This window comes from Pan paniscus, chromosome 8 (genome assembly GCF_029289425.2).
Source record: "Pan paniscus chromosome 8, NHGRI_mPanPan1-v2.0_pri, whole genome shotgun sequence".
NCBI lineage: Eukaryota > Metazoa > Chordata > Mammalia > Primates > Hominidae > Pan > Pan paniscus.
Genome location: NC_073257.2, coordinates 42,200,632 through 42,218,786, shown reverse-complemented (window position 1 = coordinate 42,218,786; position 18,155 = coordinate 42,200,632). Strand labels below are relative to the sequence as shown.

At 43.6% G+C, this 18,155-nt stretch overlaps 1 protein-coding gene across 1 annotated transcript in view; it reads left to right on the top strand.

Moving 5' to 3' along the window:
- Positions 1-18,155, top strand: part of LOC100977039 (supervillin) — a 277,602-nt gene that overhangs the window by 187,904 nt on the left and 71,543 nt on the right. Inside the window, exons 9-14 of the mRNA XM_063607305.1 lie at positions 9,979-10,059; positions 12,590-13,519; positions 13,876-14,046; positions 14,760-14,794; positions 15,380-15,441; positions 16,204-16,343. Of these exons, the coding sequence (XP_063463375.1) occupies positions 9,979-10,059; positions 12,590-13,519; positions 13,876-14,046; positions 14,760-14,794; positions 15,380-15,441; positions 16,204-16,343 (1,419 nt within the window). The remainder of the gene's footprint in view (positions 1-9,978; positions 10,060-12,589; positions 13,520-13,875; positions 14,047-14,759; positions 14,795-15,379; positions 15,442-16,203; positions 16,344-18,155) is intronic.

The window sequence follows — 18,155 nt, the reverse complement described above, 5'->3', positions numbered from 1 at the left end:
GGAGAAACTCACTGTCTTCAGTCCTGCTGTTGCCTTTGCTGAGCATCCGGCCATCACTCTCTGTTCTCAGGGAACTATGTGACTGGCAAAGGGAATGAAATGAAAGGTAGACCTCATTTTCTTTCTGTCTTTTTTTCTTTTTCTTTTTTTTTTTTTTTTTTTTTTTTTTTTTTGAGACAGAGTCTCACTCTGACGCCAAGCTGGAGTGCAGTGGTGCAATCTTGGCTCACTGCAACCTCCAACTCCTGGGTTCAAGCGATTCTCCTGCCTCAGCCTCCCAAGTAGCTGGGACTACGGGCATGCGCCACCACACCCAACTAATTTTTGTATTTTTAGTAGAGACGGAGTTTCACCATGTTGGCCAGGATGGTCTTGATCCCTTGACCTCATGATACACCCACCTCGGCATCCCAAAATGCTGGGATTACAGGCGTGAGCCACCACGCCCGGCTGGTAGACCTCATTTTCTAGTGGTGATCCACTCTAGAAAACCCTCGTTTATTAGTTTTGTTTGTCATTACTGTACTGCAGCCCCTTAACCACTCTTTTCTCTTTAGCAAATTGTATCCTTAGTAGTGAGAACATGATATGGAGGTTTCATGCAGAGCCGAGGCTGACATTGGACCCCTGGGAGAGTTGCCATTGGTGGATGATGGTTTGGGCAGGGCTCCCCATGGACGCCAGAGAGCCGCCGATCAGCTCAGGAAATAGACCAGGGCACCCTCTGGAATGCAGCTTCTGTAACAACTTGACACGGCGCAGCCTCAGCCACTAAGAAAGGAAGGGGCTTGTGCTGGGCACTTGGAGTTTATTTCTGATTGCATTTGCTCATCTCCTGATGAGAGATTTTAGTCTAAAAACTGTCTCCAGAGCCTCAAGCCCTCTTGGCTCAGTGGTCTGTTTCTATGCACTGAGAGAGGTGTCTGCAGGAGAGCATCGTGCTTGACCTTCCACGCTCCTGTGTCCACTAGCAGGCAGGTTTTCTGACACAGGCTGCGGGATTCAGGACAGTGCATCATGGAGAAACATACATCTTGGGGGCCATTCTAAAGAACAGACATCTGGGTCCTCCTCACAGCTGATTCTATTACTGGAATGGAATTGGCTTCACCTTTCAGTCCCTGTACCCCCAAACACCTATGCTCCCTGCCATACTCTAGAATCCCAACTGTTAAAATAGATGGGTAAGTCATTCCCTCTTTTTTTTCATTTCATCCTGTTCTTATTGTCAAGTGACAATTCTTATTCTTTTTTTTTTTTTTTTTTTTTTTAGAAAAGGTCTCACTCTGTTGCCCAGGCTGGAGCGCAGCAGTAGCACAATCTCACTGCAGCCTTGACTTCCTGGGCTCGAGCGTTCCTCCTGCCTCAGCCTTCTGAGTAGTTGGGACTTAACAGATGCACGCCACTATGCCTGGCTAATTTTTGAATTTTTTGGAAGAGATGGGGTTTCACAATGTTGCCCAGGCTGGTCTGGAACTCCTGGTGTTAAGCGATCCACCCGTCTTGGCCTCCCAAAGTGCTGGGACTACACGTGTGAGCCACCGGGCCTGGCAGACTATTCCTATTCATTGGACTAAATGTAAATATATCTCCCCAAACCCTAGCTACTATGTACACTAGCTAAAAACTCAAAGGTGTGTGAGATTTTAAATGCAAAATTTTTCCTTGAGCCTGTGTCCTTGCAGATTTTGTACCTGTGCCTATCTGCAGAACGGTCATTAGCAGTTTTTCCAAACAAGCGACTTTTAGCAAATTAACCGTTAATTTTAATGAGATTCAAAAGTTAATAGCCATTCTTAACGTTTTATAATTAGAAGCTGTTATATAATTAGAGCTGGACACCCACATGGAGAAACTAATTTGACTGTGCTGGATTTGACTTCACTTTGGTAACAGGAAGCACTTTTTAGTCTGTAGACTCTTGGGAGTTTTAGGGAGTTAAAGCTGATCATTATATACTATTATATACTTAGGGATACAACCCAAGGGCAACCCCTGGCTTTTATGAAAACCTGGAGTGAGTTATTATTTCCTGGTAATACAATTCTCTGCCAGCCAGTTGCTGCATCAAAACAGTTCTGATACACACACCTAAAGTCACCACTTCTCGTTCTGGTCCCCAGTAACCCTATAAGCCTCTCCCCTTGTAGGTGACCTCTGCCCTGTGAAGGGTTGGCTCACCCCAAGATTCCACAAAATAAGTTGTCTGTTTGTTTATGAGAACAAGGCTTTTTAAGTACCATATGTAATACATGCATATAAATGCATGTATTTAGATCAGATTTCTGGAGGAGGGATTGTAAGTTTGATGACTAAAGGAGACAGGGGAGAGGGGAGAGATGGAGGAGGAAGAGAGGTAAGAAGGAGGGGGAGAGAGAGCGAGAGAACAGGATCATGTAGGCAAGAGAGCACGTGTACCTGGAACAATGGTTAGAAACTAACAAGGTGAAATTTAATAAAGTCTTGAATTTAGATGGAAAAAAAATCAGTGCACAAGTTCAAGATTGTGGAAACCTGATTTAACAGCAGTTCGTGGGAAACAGACCTAAGGGTTTTAGTTGACAGCAAGTTCTTTATATGACTGCCAAAGTGATTAGTCCAATCTTGGGGGACATTAATGAAAGTGAGTTGCCAATAGCACAGGTAGGCAATGGCCCCCTGCGTCCTGCAGTGGTCAGATTACATCTGGATATCTCTTTCTAATAGGGCCACTGACAAATGTGTCCAGAGAAGAGTCCACCTTCCCATCTGCCCTGCTTTCTTGACCTTTCCAGGTTGTTTTGTTGTGTTTTGGTAACTTCTCTCTCTCTTAACCCGTGTATGCCCGAGGTTGCGATTTTTTGAATTTTTGCAATCAGCCCTTGGTGCTGTCCTTGAGCAGTAGAATATAAATAACTCCCACTTGCTTAGCATTCCAATAATGGAACACTAGGCATAAATGGGCTAATAGAAACTGGGACCATTTTTGGAGGCACTTCCACTTTCTGTGGTGTTTAGACTCTCGCACCAGTCTGCTCTCATTATCGTATCGTGAGTTTCCCAGAGACAGAGCTGGAGCTTGGCTCAGCTTGGCAAACGGAGCCCTGATGTTATTAGTTTGGCTTCTGGGTTGCTGATGATTGTATTGGAAGGGAAAAGAGGAGAAACAGGTCATGAGCCAAATGAGGAGTCCCACAGATGCCACTTCACAGGCACCCTATGTCGTAGGAAGGATATTCAAATGTCCAGCACCTAACGGGTACAAAAAGTAGTTAGAAAAAGTGAATAAGACCTGCTTTGTGTTAGCACAACAGGGTGACTATAGTCTAATAATTGTGCATTTTAAAATAACTAAAAGTATAATTCAATTGTTTGTGACACAAAGAATAAATACTTAAGGGGATGGATACCCCATTCTCCGTGACATGATTATTACGCATTGCATGCCTGTATCAAAACATCTCAGATACCCCATAAATACATACACTTACTATGTACCCACAGAAATTAAAAATTAAAAAAAAAAAGACAACAAATGGCAAGCACCCTAGATCATGGCTGTCATACCCAGAAGAGGATTTTAGCAATTTCATAAGGATTTTTTCCAGACACGGCACTGTGAATTTGGTGTTAAGCTCTTCTGTAAGTCTGGTAAGGATGATTGCAGCGATAGCGTTACTTTAGTAGAAGCTTTAAGAGATGAGTAGATACCTTGCTCTAGTCATTTTCATATCTCCTTCACTGCAACTGGGATATCCAACAATTTCAAGTGACCTAGAAAATCATTTTTGAATGAATGTTCTGCTATTTTCTGTGTTTGCTTCAAGTGTCACCAAACTATAGCAGTGCTGTTTGAAATAGCCAATCTGCAAACTGTTTATCAGCACACAACTATGAGACACTCGCACCCAAATGCAAATTATGTTTGGTTTCCTTCATTGAGAAAATCATGCTGTGAAGAAAATGTCAGCTGAACTACACAGCAGGCTTAGCGATGTTGTTAATTTCCCTTCTGGTAACAGCCTTTTGTCTAATCATGCAGAGGGACACCAATCAGTGGAACGCACTGTGAGCAGCACTTGTTTATACGACAAAGCTCTTTCTGCTTTGTCTGGGATTGGGGTTCTTGTATGTGGTCTTGAGTCAGGCTGCTCATAAATATCATTAAACAGTAAATGGGAATCGTGATAAGTGAGCAGAAAATCATCGGCCACTTGTAGAGCGTCGTGAACTGAGTCCACAGCCCCGAATGGCTGATTCTAGTCTAGTCTCATGATGAAAGCTGTCAAGTCCCCGATTACCTTATTCTAGGAGTGATGGTTCCAATCAGGAGATGAGGGGATGCCAATCCAGCCTCGCACCTTCCTCAGATTCCAGCATTTTCTGACAATTGTGCTTTCTGCACATACCTCCTCCCTCCCTCCTTTCTGGGCTGCGGTTACAGCATTCGGGCCTTCACTGAGATTAGCTCAAAGGGAGACTGGAAGAAATTGGTTATCTCACATGTTTATCCTGCTTCTGCCCCCAGAAAATGCTACATTTTCAGTACTCAAGAAGTCCTTACTCTGTAACCCAACGATGACATATTTTTTAAATGAGGTATAATTTACATCAAATACACAGATTTTAAGGATGCAGCTTGATGAGTTTGGGTAAATGTATAATCATCATCCCAGTCAGGATAGGAAACATTTCCATCATCCCTTGTGCCTCTGTCCACCAGAATTGATTCTTGACTGCATGTGCAAAGACTGGTATAGCCTCACAGTAAGTATCCTGTGTTCAACTCATTATGTTGTATAAAGCAAATCTCCCACTGTTAATTTCTTAACCAAACCTTATTTATCAAAAATAATTAAGCGTAACATTTAGGAAGACTTCATGAAATAATGTCACACAAGATTAAAAGACATGAAGAGAAAATAAAAGAGAAAAATAACCACCATAATTCAGATGTGATCTCTCTTTTTGTTCATGTTTTTTAAAAAATCTCACCTGCTATTTTACTATCTCTCCAAAACAATGCCCTGTGGGCCCCTGAAGTAAATTTTGTACTGTGATGGAATGAAATATTTTAAAATCTCAGTTGAGCATCGCTTTGCCAACCCCTCAGTATTATGATCAGGCTGCGCTGCTCCAAGGTGGAAAGCTCAGTCCACAACCTTCCACTGCCTGACTCCTTTAATTTGATATTGTTCATTGGAGAAACAAAGGAAGAAGGTAGTTAGGTTCTGCAGAATTCATAGGTAATCGGGTAACTCTGCTGACGGTGGAAACGGCACTAGAGAGAGATCCACATCCGGTCAGGGTTGTGGCTGTGACCAGGAAGTTCTTGGTGTCTTCCTTGCTTAACCTTAGAGTCCATGAACACTGGCATCCCAACCTCATTCTTACCCATTCAAGCCAAGGAAGCAGCCATTTTCTAGAGTGTGGAAGCTTGTCACTCTGGAAGGCTGGAAGGAAGGTGCATGCTGGGGGGTCCTGCTGCACTGGGTCCAAGCCCCATCCTTTTGTTACCAGTCGTGTGATCGTGAGCAGTTAATGTCCTTTTTCCCTTGCACCTCACCATCTGCATCTATAAAATGGAGACGAGAAGACCTCTTAGAGTTGCTGTGGAGATGAGAAAACCTCATAGAGTTGCTGTGGAGATTATCATTCATCAGTTAATCATTCCATGAGCATCTGAGACCTACTGTTCACCACACATAGTTCCGACTGCCGAGGAGATGAATGTGAACGAAGTCTCTCTCTCCAGAGGCTGTCACATCCTAGCGAAGAGAGAGGGCTGTAGCGGAAGGGGCAGGTGGTAGGGATGATGTTAGTGAGACCACAGATCGGGGAGGGCCTTAGAACCACCGCAAGGGCTTTGGGGTTTGCACTACTTGGTATGTTGAGCCCTAGGAGGGTTTGAACAAGAGGAATGACTCATCTGCCTTACATTTCAAAGCATTACGCTGGCTGCTAAGCGGAAGATAGACTTTAGTGGGGCCAGGATGAAAACAGGTAGAATAATGAGGAGGTCATCTTGGTAATGCACGTGAGAGGTGGTGGTGGCTTGAACTAGAATGATGGCAGCACAGGTGGTAGAAAGAGGTTATATTTTGAAGGTACCCAAGAGAACTTGCTGATGAGGTAGGGGTGGGGTTTGAAAGAAACAGAGGAGTAAAAAGCGAGTCTCAATTTTTTGGCCAAGGCAACTCGAAGCAGGGATTTGGCATAGGGAAGACTCCAGTACAAGTTGGGACAGAGGGAAGTTAAGAGTTCATTTTCTGGGCATGTAAATTTAAGACGTCTATTGAATATCCAAGTTGAAATGTCAAGAGCACCCTGGGGCTCTGTATCGTGGGGGTGAGGAGGAGAACTCAGCTAAGAAGTCTGATGGGGGAGATGGGAGACAGAAGAGGGGAGTGTTGAAAGTGTAGATGCTGCTGGACAACTCAGAAGTGGCTGCATTCTGTGAGATCTTTGCTACGCAGTGCCCAGGACAGCCTGTTCACAGTTGGTGTCTGATTTAGGCGTCTCCTCATCCCTCTCTCATTTTCATTTCAGATGGCAGATAACCTCACCCAAATACATGTCATAGCCAACCTCAGGGATCCTGAAACCCTTACTTGGAGAAATGCTTTTCTAGATCACTCCTGCTTTAAATGTACTAAAGACAAAGTCATGCCCTCCTGGTGAGGCTGGACTCACCCTGCTGAAAATCGCATGACTTCTGAATTGGGTCTCCATAAGTATTATGTCTTCAAAGCATAAAAAGAGAAATTCATAAACTTTCATTGCTCTGTTGACTATGAAGAAGGAAAAAGATAAGAAAAGCATTTAAAAGGCTTATTATGTCCTAGGCATGATGCCTTCACATGCTTTGTTTGTTTGTTTGTTTGTTTGTTTATTAGAGGCCGAGTCTCACTCTGTCTCCCAGGCTGGAGTGCAGTGGTGCAATCATAGCTCACTGCAGCCTCAAACTCCTGGGCTCAAAGGATCCTCCTGCCTCAGCCTCCTGAGTAGCTAGGTCTACAGACACATGCCACCATGCTTCACTAACTTTTTAATTTTTTAAATACAGACAGAGTCTTGCTATGTTGCTCAGGCTGGCTCGAACTCCTGGCCTCAAGGGATCCTCCTGCCTCAGCCTCCAAAAGGGCTGGGATTACAAGAGGCGTGAGCCACCACACCTGGCCTCTTTGTTTCTTATTACATACATTTGTATTTATTTTACAGATGTTCCTCAACTTACAATGGGGTCGCATCCCAATAAATCCATTATAACTTGAAAATATTGCAAGTCAGAAAAACAAAGGAAACATTAAGTCAAAAATGCACTTAATACACCCAACCTACCTTAGCTATGCTCAGAACACTCACATTAGCTTGGATTTGGACAAAACCATCTGGCCATGCAGCACACTATGGAGATGGGTCGTTCCCCTCATGGTTGTATGGCTGGTGGCGATCTGGGAGCGGCGGCTCACTGCCTCTGCCGAGCATCGCAGGGGAGCATCGCACCACACACCACCAGCCCAGGAAAAGAACAGAATTCACAATTCCAAGCACAGGCTCTCCTGAATGCCTATCACTTCCACAACATCTTAAAGTCAATAAATCTTACATTGAACCATTTTAAGTCGGAGACTGTCTATATACTCAGACTTTGAGTATTCACCACCCTGGTGGTAGTCCTTTGGTTTTTGGCTGGTTTCATATTTCAGGTGTAATAAGCAAATGGAGCCCAGTAAGTCCCCTGTGTCTGTGTGGGATTTCCATTTTATAAATGCTGACCCAACATTCTTACACAAGCCCTTGATGGAGTTTGACGGTGATATTGATCGAATTTTATTCTTGTCAGTTAAGGTCATGTTCGAAAAGTTGTATTGCACTTCTTTTACAAAGCCCTCTGTTATACAGAAAGCATTCAGCCTAAACATAACCCTGTGAAGGCGGCAGATTCGTTATAGGAACTCGATGTCATTTCCAACAGCAGGCGTCTACTGGCCCCTCTTGCCCTCTGCACACTGGACTGAGTTGCACTGCCTTCGTTCCTGGCTGCAGGCGATGCGCCAAACTCTTCCTATCAAATAAAAGTTGATGAATTGGACCCTTTATATTTGGAAATGAAATGACTTTACATACATCTTAACTTTTTATTTGCTGTGGGCAAAATTGATGTGATGCAGAGGATGGGGAGGTGGGGTGACAGTTTTAGGAGTAGCAAGGCTGAAGGATCTTACTGGAGAAACAGATCAGTCCAAGCCTAGACCGAGATAGAGGTCAGTGGTTACAGCAAGATGTACAATAGCGGTGCCAGGTACCTGCCTGTCCCCTCCAACCAAAACTCAAACCAAAATGATTTTAGAAAATTAAGTTGATTATAACTTTTATTTTCTTTTAGAAATTTCTGTTTGAGCTGCAATATGTTTCCAGCATGGTGTTGAAAAATTCTTGCAGATAGGCTCATAAAGTTTTGAGCTGGTAAACATTGTAACTAGCCTGTAGAATTTCCTTTTTTTCTTTCTACATTGTAAGAGGAGACAGGGCAGTAATCTGAGTGTTCCTCCTTTGACTTGCTTTATGTTGTTAAAACAAGGTTGTCCTTACCCATGATGTTTCTCTAAAATACCTTCAGCCTGGTGTAATTACTCATTCATATTCTGCTTGGCATCATACTCAGTCGTGTGTTGAGGAGTGAATGTGTGGACTATATATTACCTAGCCTACCTGCGGTTTAAGGTTTTTAATGGCTATGTTGATTTATGATTCATTTTCGTCGTTCCTTAGCTCATTACTTGCGCATACTAGGAGCTCAATAAATATCAGCAGAATCGACCTGAATTAGTTCTTGTAACTCTTGTGTTGGTCACATTATTCAGTGATAATTTTAAAAGGAAAATGTGTAATAGCAACTAAAAATGTGATCCCATTGACTTATTTTATTTTATTTTTATTTATTTTAATTATCTTCTTTATTTGAAATGTGTTGTTTTACATAGATGCTATTTTTATATTAGGCTATTTACCAATGTGCCACTGCAAAACTTATGGAAATTAAATTACCTTTTACTTTTAGTCAGCTGCTTACAAGAGAATTGCCTGGTATTTGTGGGCAGAGTGTGACTATAACAGACTCTGTTCTTTTTTTTTTTTTTTTTTTTTTTTTTTTGTGACAGAGTCGTGCTGTTGTCGCCCGGGCTGGAGTGCAGTGGCATGATCTCGGCTCACTGTAACCTCCACCTCCCAGGTTCCAGCAACTCTCCTGCCTCAGCTTCCCGAGTAGCTGGAATTACTGGTGCCCACTACCACACCCGGCTAATTTTTTGTATTTTTAGTAGAGACGGGGTTTCACCATGTTGGCCAGGCTGGTCTTGGACTCCTAACCTCAGGTGATCCACCCACCCTGGCCTCCCAAAGTGCTGGGATTACAGGCGTGAGCCACTGCACCCGGCCAACAGACTCCTTTCTAATAATTTAAAATTACTTGGGAAAACACATGATTTGATGGCCTTAGATACATTTATTTTTACCTCTTGATTTTAGTAGTGAGCCACATGTCCTGGAAACTCCATGAAGTGAATATGAACTCTATAGCAAAATGTGCTTATACATTTTCAAAAGCCAGAATTATTCTTTTTTTCCCTATAATATTCCTGTTTTTTTATTTTTTTAAGTTTTAATTTAGGTTCAGGGGTACATGTGCAGATTTGTTATGTAGGTAAATTGTCACAAGGCTTTGGTGTATTAAATATTTTGTCACCCAGGTCATAAGCACAGCAGCCAACAGGTTGTGTTTCCATCCCCGCCCTCCTGCCTCTCTCCTCCCTCAAGTGGGGCCTCATGTCTGCTGCTCCCTCTTTGTGACCATGTGTACTCCATGTTTAACTCCCACTTATAAGTGAGGATTATTCTTAATAAAAATCAGCCTTTAGGTTTTAAGTTATGGTAAAGTCTGTGTATATGTTGACGTTTTAATAGAGATTATCTGGTTTTGTTTTTTGTACACAATAGTACAGGGAAACCCAAACATGAGTGGTTTCTCCAGAAAGATTCCGAAGGGGACACACCTTCACTTATCAACTGGCCTTCCAGGTACCCGCACGCCGGCCCTCTGGGGCTTGTGTGCATGAGTGTTGCTTCCTCCTGCCTGACCACACATCAGCTAACACCCACTCTCCTCTTGCCTTCTTTAATACCAGTGCACTTGAAAATCACATGGAAGTTACTTTCTAATCATTTGCTTTTCTCCTCCACATGCCCTAATCCATGCTAATAGTATCTCTCCTTCCCCCTCTTTTTCAATCTTTGTCAATCTTTCTTGATTGACAAACCTTTTACTTGACCTTTTGCTTTTCCCTTCTCACCAACTCACATAGGACTGGCCAGTGAGGGGCAGTAGTGAGCACCCAGCCAGGCCCTGGGCTCCTTTCCAGAGCTGGACTCGCTAGCCGGCGTCCCATCTGCTCAGCTCCCCACTGCTCCCAGCCCTTCCAGCCTCCTTGCTTTCATATCTCCTCATCTCTAAACCAGTAGTTAATTTTCAACAGTTAAATTTAGGGCATGTGGTTTTAAAAGCAAACAAAACCCCCTATCATTTCATTTTTAAGACTGGGGGCAGGGAGAGGCGGAAGGAGTCAGAATGAGTAAGTCATGGAAGGACAAAGCTCCACACACAGAGTTTCTGACAGTCACTTTGTTCTTGGCTGAGGACAACATTCAGATTGTCTCTGATCAGGAGCACGCATTCCACAGGAGAACTGGAACCGCGCTTCAGTCTCCTTTTGATTAACAAACGTTTTAAGTATGAAAACCTCCAACACTGGCTCATCTCTGGGAAAAATAACAACTCAGAATGTTTTCTTTCCCTGAGTTGTTCATAGTTACCACCTCTATGTGCGTCTGTGTGGACTGTCCTTTAATGACACATATATAGATACCCTGCCTCGTATGTTAAAAAAAATATATAGGAGTTTTTATCAAATTTAGCAGGGTGCACTTGTCATTAAATAAACTATTCTTTTCCATACAGTGCACATCATAAATAATTACTTTTGCCAATTAAGCTTAAGTAAACAGTCTAAATTCCTCTCCCCGCAAGAAATCCCTTTTCCCACTCCAAAAGCCCTCTTTGCTTTTTAAAGCTGAGCCCTAATCAGTTTTCCATTCTCAAGTAGTTGGAATTGTGTCTGCTTTCCCACTACATGGTACTTCAAAAACCAAAAATAAGAACTAGATAACACTATTAAACATTTACTCTTTGCTAAGCACTAAGCCACGTGCTTTGCAAATATCACATTACATTATGTCACTATTATTTCCATTTAAAAGGTAAAGCAACTGAGGCTTACTAAGGGCAGGTGAGTTGCCCAACACTACACAGCTCAACCTGACTGAGCCAGGATCTGAGCAGAGGTCTCTTCCAACCCCACAGCCAGAGCTCTTGGTTTCTTTGTTTTGCAGTAATGGAAAAAGGTCTGTAGCTTTTGAAAAGGATGTCAGTTTTGCTCTCAGATATTTGAATAAGTTTAGAAACAACTGGAGCAATCTCTCTTTATTTTTATTTTATTTTTGTTTTTTAGGGACAGAGCCTCTCTCTGTTGCCTATGCTGGAGTGTAGCTGTACAATCATAGCTCACTGCAGCCTCAAACTCCTGGATTCAAGTGGGCCTCCTGCCTCAGCCTCCTAAGTAGCTGGGACTACAGGCACACGCCACTGCACCTAGCTATTGTTTTTTACTTTTGCAGAGACAAGATCTCACTATGTTGCCCAAACTGGTCTCAAACTCCTGGCCTCAAATGATCCTCCTGCCCAGGCCTCCCAAAAGGTTGTGATCACAGGCATGAGCCCCAGGGCCCGGCCTCTCTTTTGGGATTCATTTTTAACTAAGAGCATAACAGCAGGACAGGGGGATGGTGGTGGGAAATGTTCACTTCATTAGTTCTGTCAGCAACTATCTTTTCTCTAACATTCTTTTGGTGCTAGAATTATTCATAATGATGCCCAAACTGGCCACATGCCTTCTGAATGAATGAATATACTCTGCATTGCATGAAAAAGCTTGTGAATGTCTAGTTGAGTGCTTTAAAAGAGAGGCGATTGTTGTATCTTGAACTAAATAAAAAGCATAAATAATCGTGAGTGCTCTTACATTTTCAGACGACAATGAAATTACAGCGTTTGGTCAATAGGTGTCTGTATGCCAGGAACCTTCCCCCACAGTCCGTGTTCTGGGCGTGTACATGAGGAAAGCTTACTGATTCAAGGGACCAGGCTCATTATGCCCTAATGCATGCTGGTGGTGGATATTAACGCATTTTTCTGTGACTTCTGGGTATTTATTTAGTCAGAAGGGACCCATTCTCCCCCAGGATAGCATCTGACCCCTGCCAGCTTTTACAGGGGTAGAGTTAGTTTTGCACCTCCTGGGCATACATATGCAAATTGGAAACTCAACTCAGGATCATCTGACAAGTAGTTGACATTAGACACCAAAATGCTTTTTCACAAGTTATTCTCTCTCAGGTCGGTTTCCATTCACTGGTAATCTGTGATCTACGCATGCTTTCCTCCTGTGAGGCCGTTACTGCACTTTGCAACTTAAATCCTTTTTCTTTCTTAAAGAGTTAAAGTTAGAGAAAAATTGGTGAAAGAGGAAAGTGCTCGAAACAGCCCTGAACTCGCCTCAGAGTCCGTAACTCAGAGGAGACACCAGCCAGCGCCAGTCCATTACGTGTCATTTCAGTCTGAGCACTCGGCCTTTGATAGGGTCCCCAGCAAGGCAGCAGGCTCTACACGACAGCCAATCCGTGGCTATGTCCAACCCGCAGATACCGGTCACACCGCCAAGCTGGTGACGCCAGAAACCCCAGAAAATGCATCTGAGTGTAGCTGGGTAGCATCGGCCACCCAGAATGTCCCCAAACCTCCCAGCTTGACGGTTCTAGAAGGTGACGGAAGGGATAGCCCAGTTCTCCATATCTGCGAGTCAAAAGCAGAAGAAGAAGAAGGGGAAGGAGAAGGAGAAGAAAAAGAAGAAGATGTGCGCTTCACTGAAGCTCTCGAGCAAAGCAAGAAAACCCTACTGGCTTTGGAGGGTGATGGGCTAGTGAGAAGCCCAGAAGATCCCTCTAGAAATGAGGACTTTGGTAAGCCTGCTGTGAGCACAGTCACCTTAGAGCATCAGAAGGAACTGGAAAACGTGGCACAACCCCCTCAAGCTCCGCACCAGCCCACTGAGAGGACAGGCAGGAGCGAGATGGTTCTCTACATTCAAAGTGAGCCTGTGTCCCAAGACGCCAAACCAACTGGTCACAACAGGGAAGCCTCGAAAAAGCGCAAGGTCCGCACCCGCTCTCTGTCAGATTTCACAGGCCCCCCTCAGCTCCAGGCCTTGAAGTATAAGGACCCAGCTTCCAGGAGAGAGCTGGAGCTGCCCAGCTCCAAGACCGAAGGGCCTTATGGGGAGATCAGCATGCTGGACACAAAGGTCTCTGTCGCCCAGCTCCGAAGTGCGTTCCTGGCATCTGCCAACGCCTGCAGGAGACCTGAACTGTAGGTGATGCTTCACACGCCCTCCAGCTGTGTCACTTGCACGTCCCTGGCAGAATAATTCACTCCTCGACCTGTGTTGTGTTCTGCATTGAATCATATTAGCTTAGCTCACAAGTGTGTGCAGGGCGACTATGCGGAAAATGGCTCAAAAACTACCACTCTGCTTCTGCCTACTAATGGGGAACTAGTGGATTGGGTGTCTGGAATGTCTCCTTCCTTACGTGCATGGTAGAGGCATGAAGAGGGGTTTGGTGGTGTCTGTCCCTTGACTCACGGAGATGCATAATCCTTTGCCGTCTTCTCTTTCTCTGTCTTCGTTTGCCTTCCTTATACTCTCTGCCCTTTGATTCTCAAAGCAAATCACGGGTGGAGAGGTCGGCCGAAGGACCTGGCTTGCCCACCGGTGTGGAACGGGAGAGAGGGTCCCGGAAACCAAGACGCTATTTTTCTCCTGGTGAAAGTAGAAAAACTTCCGAGAGATTTAGAACCCAACCTATAACTTCAGCAGAACGAAAGGAATCGGATAGGTAGGCATGCATATGCGCAGTTTCCTCATCCAGGAACGTGGCAATGACACAGGAGTTTTACCACACAGATGGTCTTGACGCTATTTATATAGGATGTTGGCGATTCCATAGTTCTTCCATCTAACCTATAAGCATTATTTATTTGGCTTATTTAAAAGTCTTTTTAAAGAATGTTAGCCTTTACAGCGGTATTATGATACATACACAATTTTACATTGCATTCAGATGATAAGAAGTAAGAAACATTATTTTTCTTTATTTAATGGTTTTAATGTTTTTAACCCCTTGTTAAATTAGACTCCAGATTGCATATTCACCAGATTTTACAGTGAAAATAACTGAGGAATTTTATATTCATTTTATAAATGTCCATCTACTTGTTGTATTTGAGTTTTATACTAAAGTGTCATATACTATTGCATAGAAATGGTAAGATTTGTCTGGAAAATTGTCATCAGTGGTGTTTAACAAGTTGTTCTTGTGCCTGGTCTCTCTCCACGGGGTGTGTACTTGGCTGGGATTGTGTGCACACACGCTCCACAGTGTTGCTTCACAACTGTATGTGTGTTTTCACAACTAGAATTGCTACCAGGAGGTTATTTCTTAAAAGAATTTAATTGCATTTTTATTTTTACTTTCAGTATGATGTTTTATTTCGATCTTCTGCTCCCACCTGCTAATGTATTATTGTTATTTGCTAATGTCTTTCCTAGGTGCACTTCACATTCAGAAACGCCAACAGTCGATGGCAAGTACCTGTTTCCCTTTTTTTTCTTCTTTATTATCTCATCTAGACTGGATTTAATAATAAGGTTTTCGGCTTTTTGAGAGGGTAAGATGATGGAGCATGACAATGTCTCCCTTTGCTGCAGGTTTTCGTTCTGTGAATATGATAAAATCTAGTTGAAATTTTCAGACAAGCTTTCCCTTCTTTTTGAGAGCAGTTAGAGAATCATACAGTGATCAATGTAAAAACAACTAATTCAAACCAAAGGAGCAGGTTCTTCTTGTTGTTGCTGCTGCTACTATTTAAAACTAAAAGAAATTCCCCCCATAAAATATATTCATGAAATCTCGATCAGACAAACGTTAGAGTAGAAATCCCTGGACAGAGTTTGCTTTGGTTTGGCTGGGTTGAATTGCAAGGGAAATTAGTACCTTTTCACTGAGCAGAAAGAATGGGCTCCCTGCAAGGGGAAACTACCACCAATTATTATTTTAGTGCACCTATTGTTGTATTCAAAGATTTCCAGGTCAGCCCTGAAAGACTTTTTGGAGACCGAACTTAACCTTCTCTAATGATGTCCAGTTTTTAATTTGTGGCTTTTTGCAGATGAAGAAAAGGTGGATGAACGAGCCAAGCTGAGTGTCGCCGCCAAGAGGTTGCTTTTCAGGGTAAGCTGTGCTAACATGCTTGAATAGAGATCCCTACTGGGTGCAGTAATCCCAGCTATTTGAGAGGCCAAGGCAGGAGGATCCCTTGAGGCCAGGAGTTTGAGACCAGCCTGGGCAACACAGTGAGACCCCCATCTCAAAAAAAAAAAAAATTGTAAGCCTTAGGGAGAGAGAATCTTGTGGACCCAGCCTACTTCATGCACCTCTGGGCATGCTAAGGCCCTCCTGCCTCTGGCCCACCTGTTGTTCTCTTCCTAATCTTTGGCTGGTTGTGGCCACCTCATGGACACAGCATGAGTGTACACTTCTGACAACAATACGAGGTGCTCATTAGTGACCCCTCCTGTAGGTCCTGTAGGAGAACAAAGTGAAGAATTTTTACTACCCCCATTTCCTTTCCTTGAATTTCTTTGTTATTTTTAATTTTTTTTTAGAGATAGGGTCTCACTCTCTCACTCAGGGTTGAGTGCAGCAATGCGATCATAGCTCACTGCAGCCTCAACCTCCCAGGCTCAAGTGATGTTCCCACCTCAGCCTCCCAAGTAGCTGGGACTACAGGCCTGTGCCAGCATGCCTGGCTAATTTATGCATTTTTTGTAGAGATGAGGGGGTCTCACTTTGTTGCCCAGGCTGGTCTTGAACTCTTGGCCTCCAGCAATCTTCCCTCCTTAGCCTCCCAAAGTGCTGGGATTACAGGCGTGAGCCACCATGCCCAGCTCTTTCCTTGAATTTATAAGGGTTCCACAATATTTCTAATCTTAGGAGATGGAAAAATCTTTTGATGAGCAAAATGTTCCAAAGCGACGCTCAAGAAACGCAGCTGTGGAGCAGAGGCTACGCCGTCTGCAGGACAGGTCCCTCACCCAGCCCATCACCACTGAAGAGGTGGTCATCGCAGCCACGTAAGTGCCCACAGGACTTCTCAGCCTTGGCTATAATGTCTTTTTTTAAAAAAATACATTTAAAGAGTGTTCAATGAAAATGAGGCATTGGGGAGGTGGTTTAGCTAGAAGCCACAGAGAAGTTAGTACTAAGGGATTTTGTTTACTGTGGTCTCTCTAAACTTTGTAATGGGATGTGTATCTTCTAGAAAAACTTGAAAGGAGTTTTTGTTCTATTTTGTTTCTGTCTCTGCATATTGATATTTTAAAAATCTCTTTGACAACGGAAAATAGAAACATGAAACTTGGTGGATTGCTGTGATGAAACCCCAGCTTCCACGGTCACCCGCTCCTGGCCCCCTCCTGGCCGGTGATGCTCAGCCCGTGTCCCATTCATTTCCCCTTTCCTCCTGTGCTATTTTCAAGCAAACACTAGAGGTCTTACCATTTCATCCATAAATATCCCAGTACGCCCCTCTAAAAGATAAGGTTTGTTTTGTTCTTAATTGCCAGAAATCTCTTTTCTTTTTTTCTTTTTTCTTTTCTCTTTTTTTTTTTTTTTTTGAGACAGAGTCTTGCTCTGTCACCCAGAATGGAGTGCAGTGGCATGATCTCGGCTCACTGCAACCTCCGCCTCCTGGGTTCAAGCGATTCTCCTGCCTCCACCTCCCGAGTACTTGGGATTACAGGCGTGTGCCACCACACTCAGCTAATTTTTGTATTTTTAGTAGAGACGGGGTTTCACCATGTTGGCCAGGCTGGTCTCAAACTCCTGACCTCAGGTGATCCACCTGCCTCAGCCTCCCAAAGTGCTGGGATTAATTGCCAGAAATTTCTAAAAATTAAATTGCAGTTTGATAACTTTCCAAACAATAGGAAGTTTGTTTTGAATAATATGTTTCAATATATTCAGAATTAATTTCCCAGAGTAGTTCATTCAGAGATCATTGCTTCAATCAAGTGAAAAATTTTCTTATTTTTGCCGGGGGCATTGTTTGTTTTTTTGAGGCAGTGTCTCACTCTGTTACTCAGGCTGGAATGCAGTGCGCCATCTTGGCTCACTACAGCCTCAACCTCCTGGGCTCAATTGACCCTCCAACCTCAGCCTCCCAAGTAGTTGGGACTGTAGGCCCAACCACCACACCTGGCTAATTTTTGTATTTTTTGTGGTGATGGGGTTTTGCCATGTTGCCCAGCCTGATCTTAAACTCCTGGGCTCAAGCGATCCTCCCACCTCAGCCTCCCAAAGTGCTGGAGCTACAGGCGTGAGCCACTGTACCCAGCCTAGTTTTGTTGTTGTTGATGTTGTTAATTGGTTTTGTGCTTACCTTGGACACACAGACACCCTTCCTGGAAAAAAAAAAAAAGTTCATCCCATTAGGTTATTGACATCCCAAAAGGCCTCTATGTCAGTGCCCCGTTCTGTAGACCTGCTGTTAGATCAGCTGCCTGCAGTTCCTCCCCGAGTTGTTCCTCAGTTTCTTGGTGCATTTGTAGCTAAGTATATCCTTGCACTCATTAGGAACTCTTTGCAAATCAGTTTGTTTTTTTAAAAAAGAAATATTTGACTGGCTGGTGTAAAATAACAGGCAGACACCCATGGGAGCAAAACAGTAAATATAAGAAAAATTAATCCCATTTTAAGGCTCAATAAATCTACTTTGATGTGCCTATAGATTGTATAAGAACACTGATACTTTTAAAAAGTAGATTGAGGCTGGGCGCAGTGGCTCACACCTGTAATCCCAGCACTTAGGGAGGCAGAGGTGGGTGGATCACCTGAGGTCAGGAGTTCAAGACCAGCCTGGCCAACATGGTGAAACCCCGTCCCTA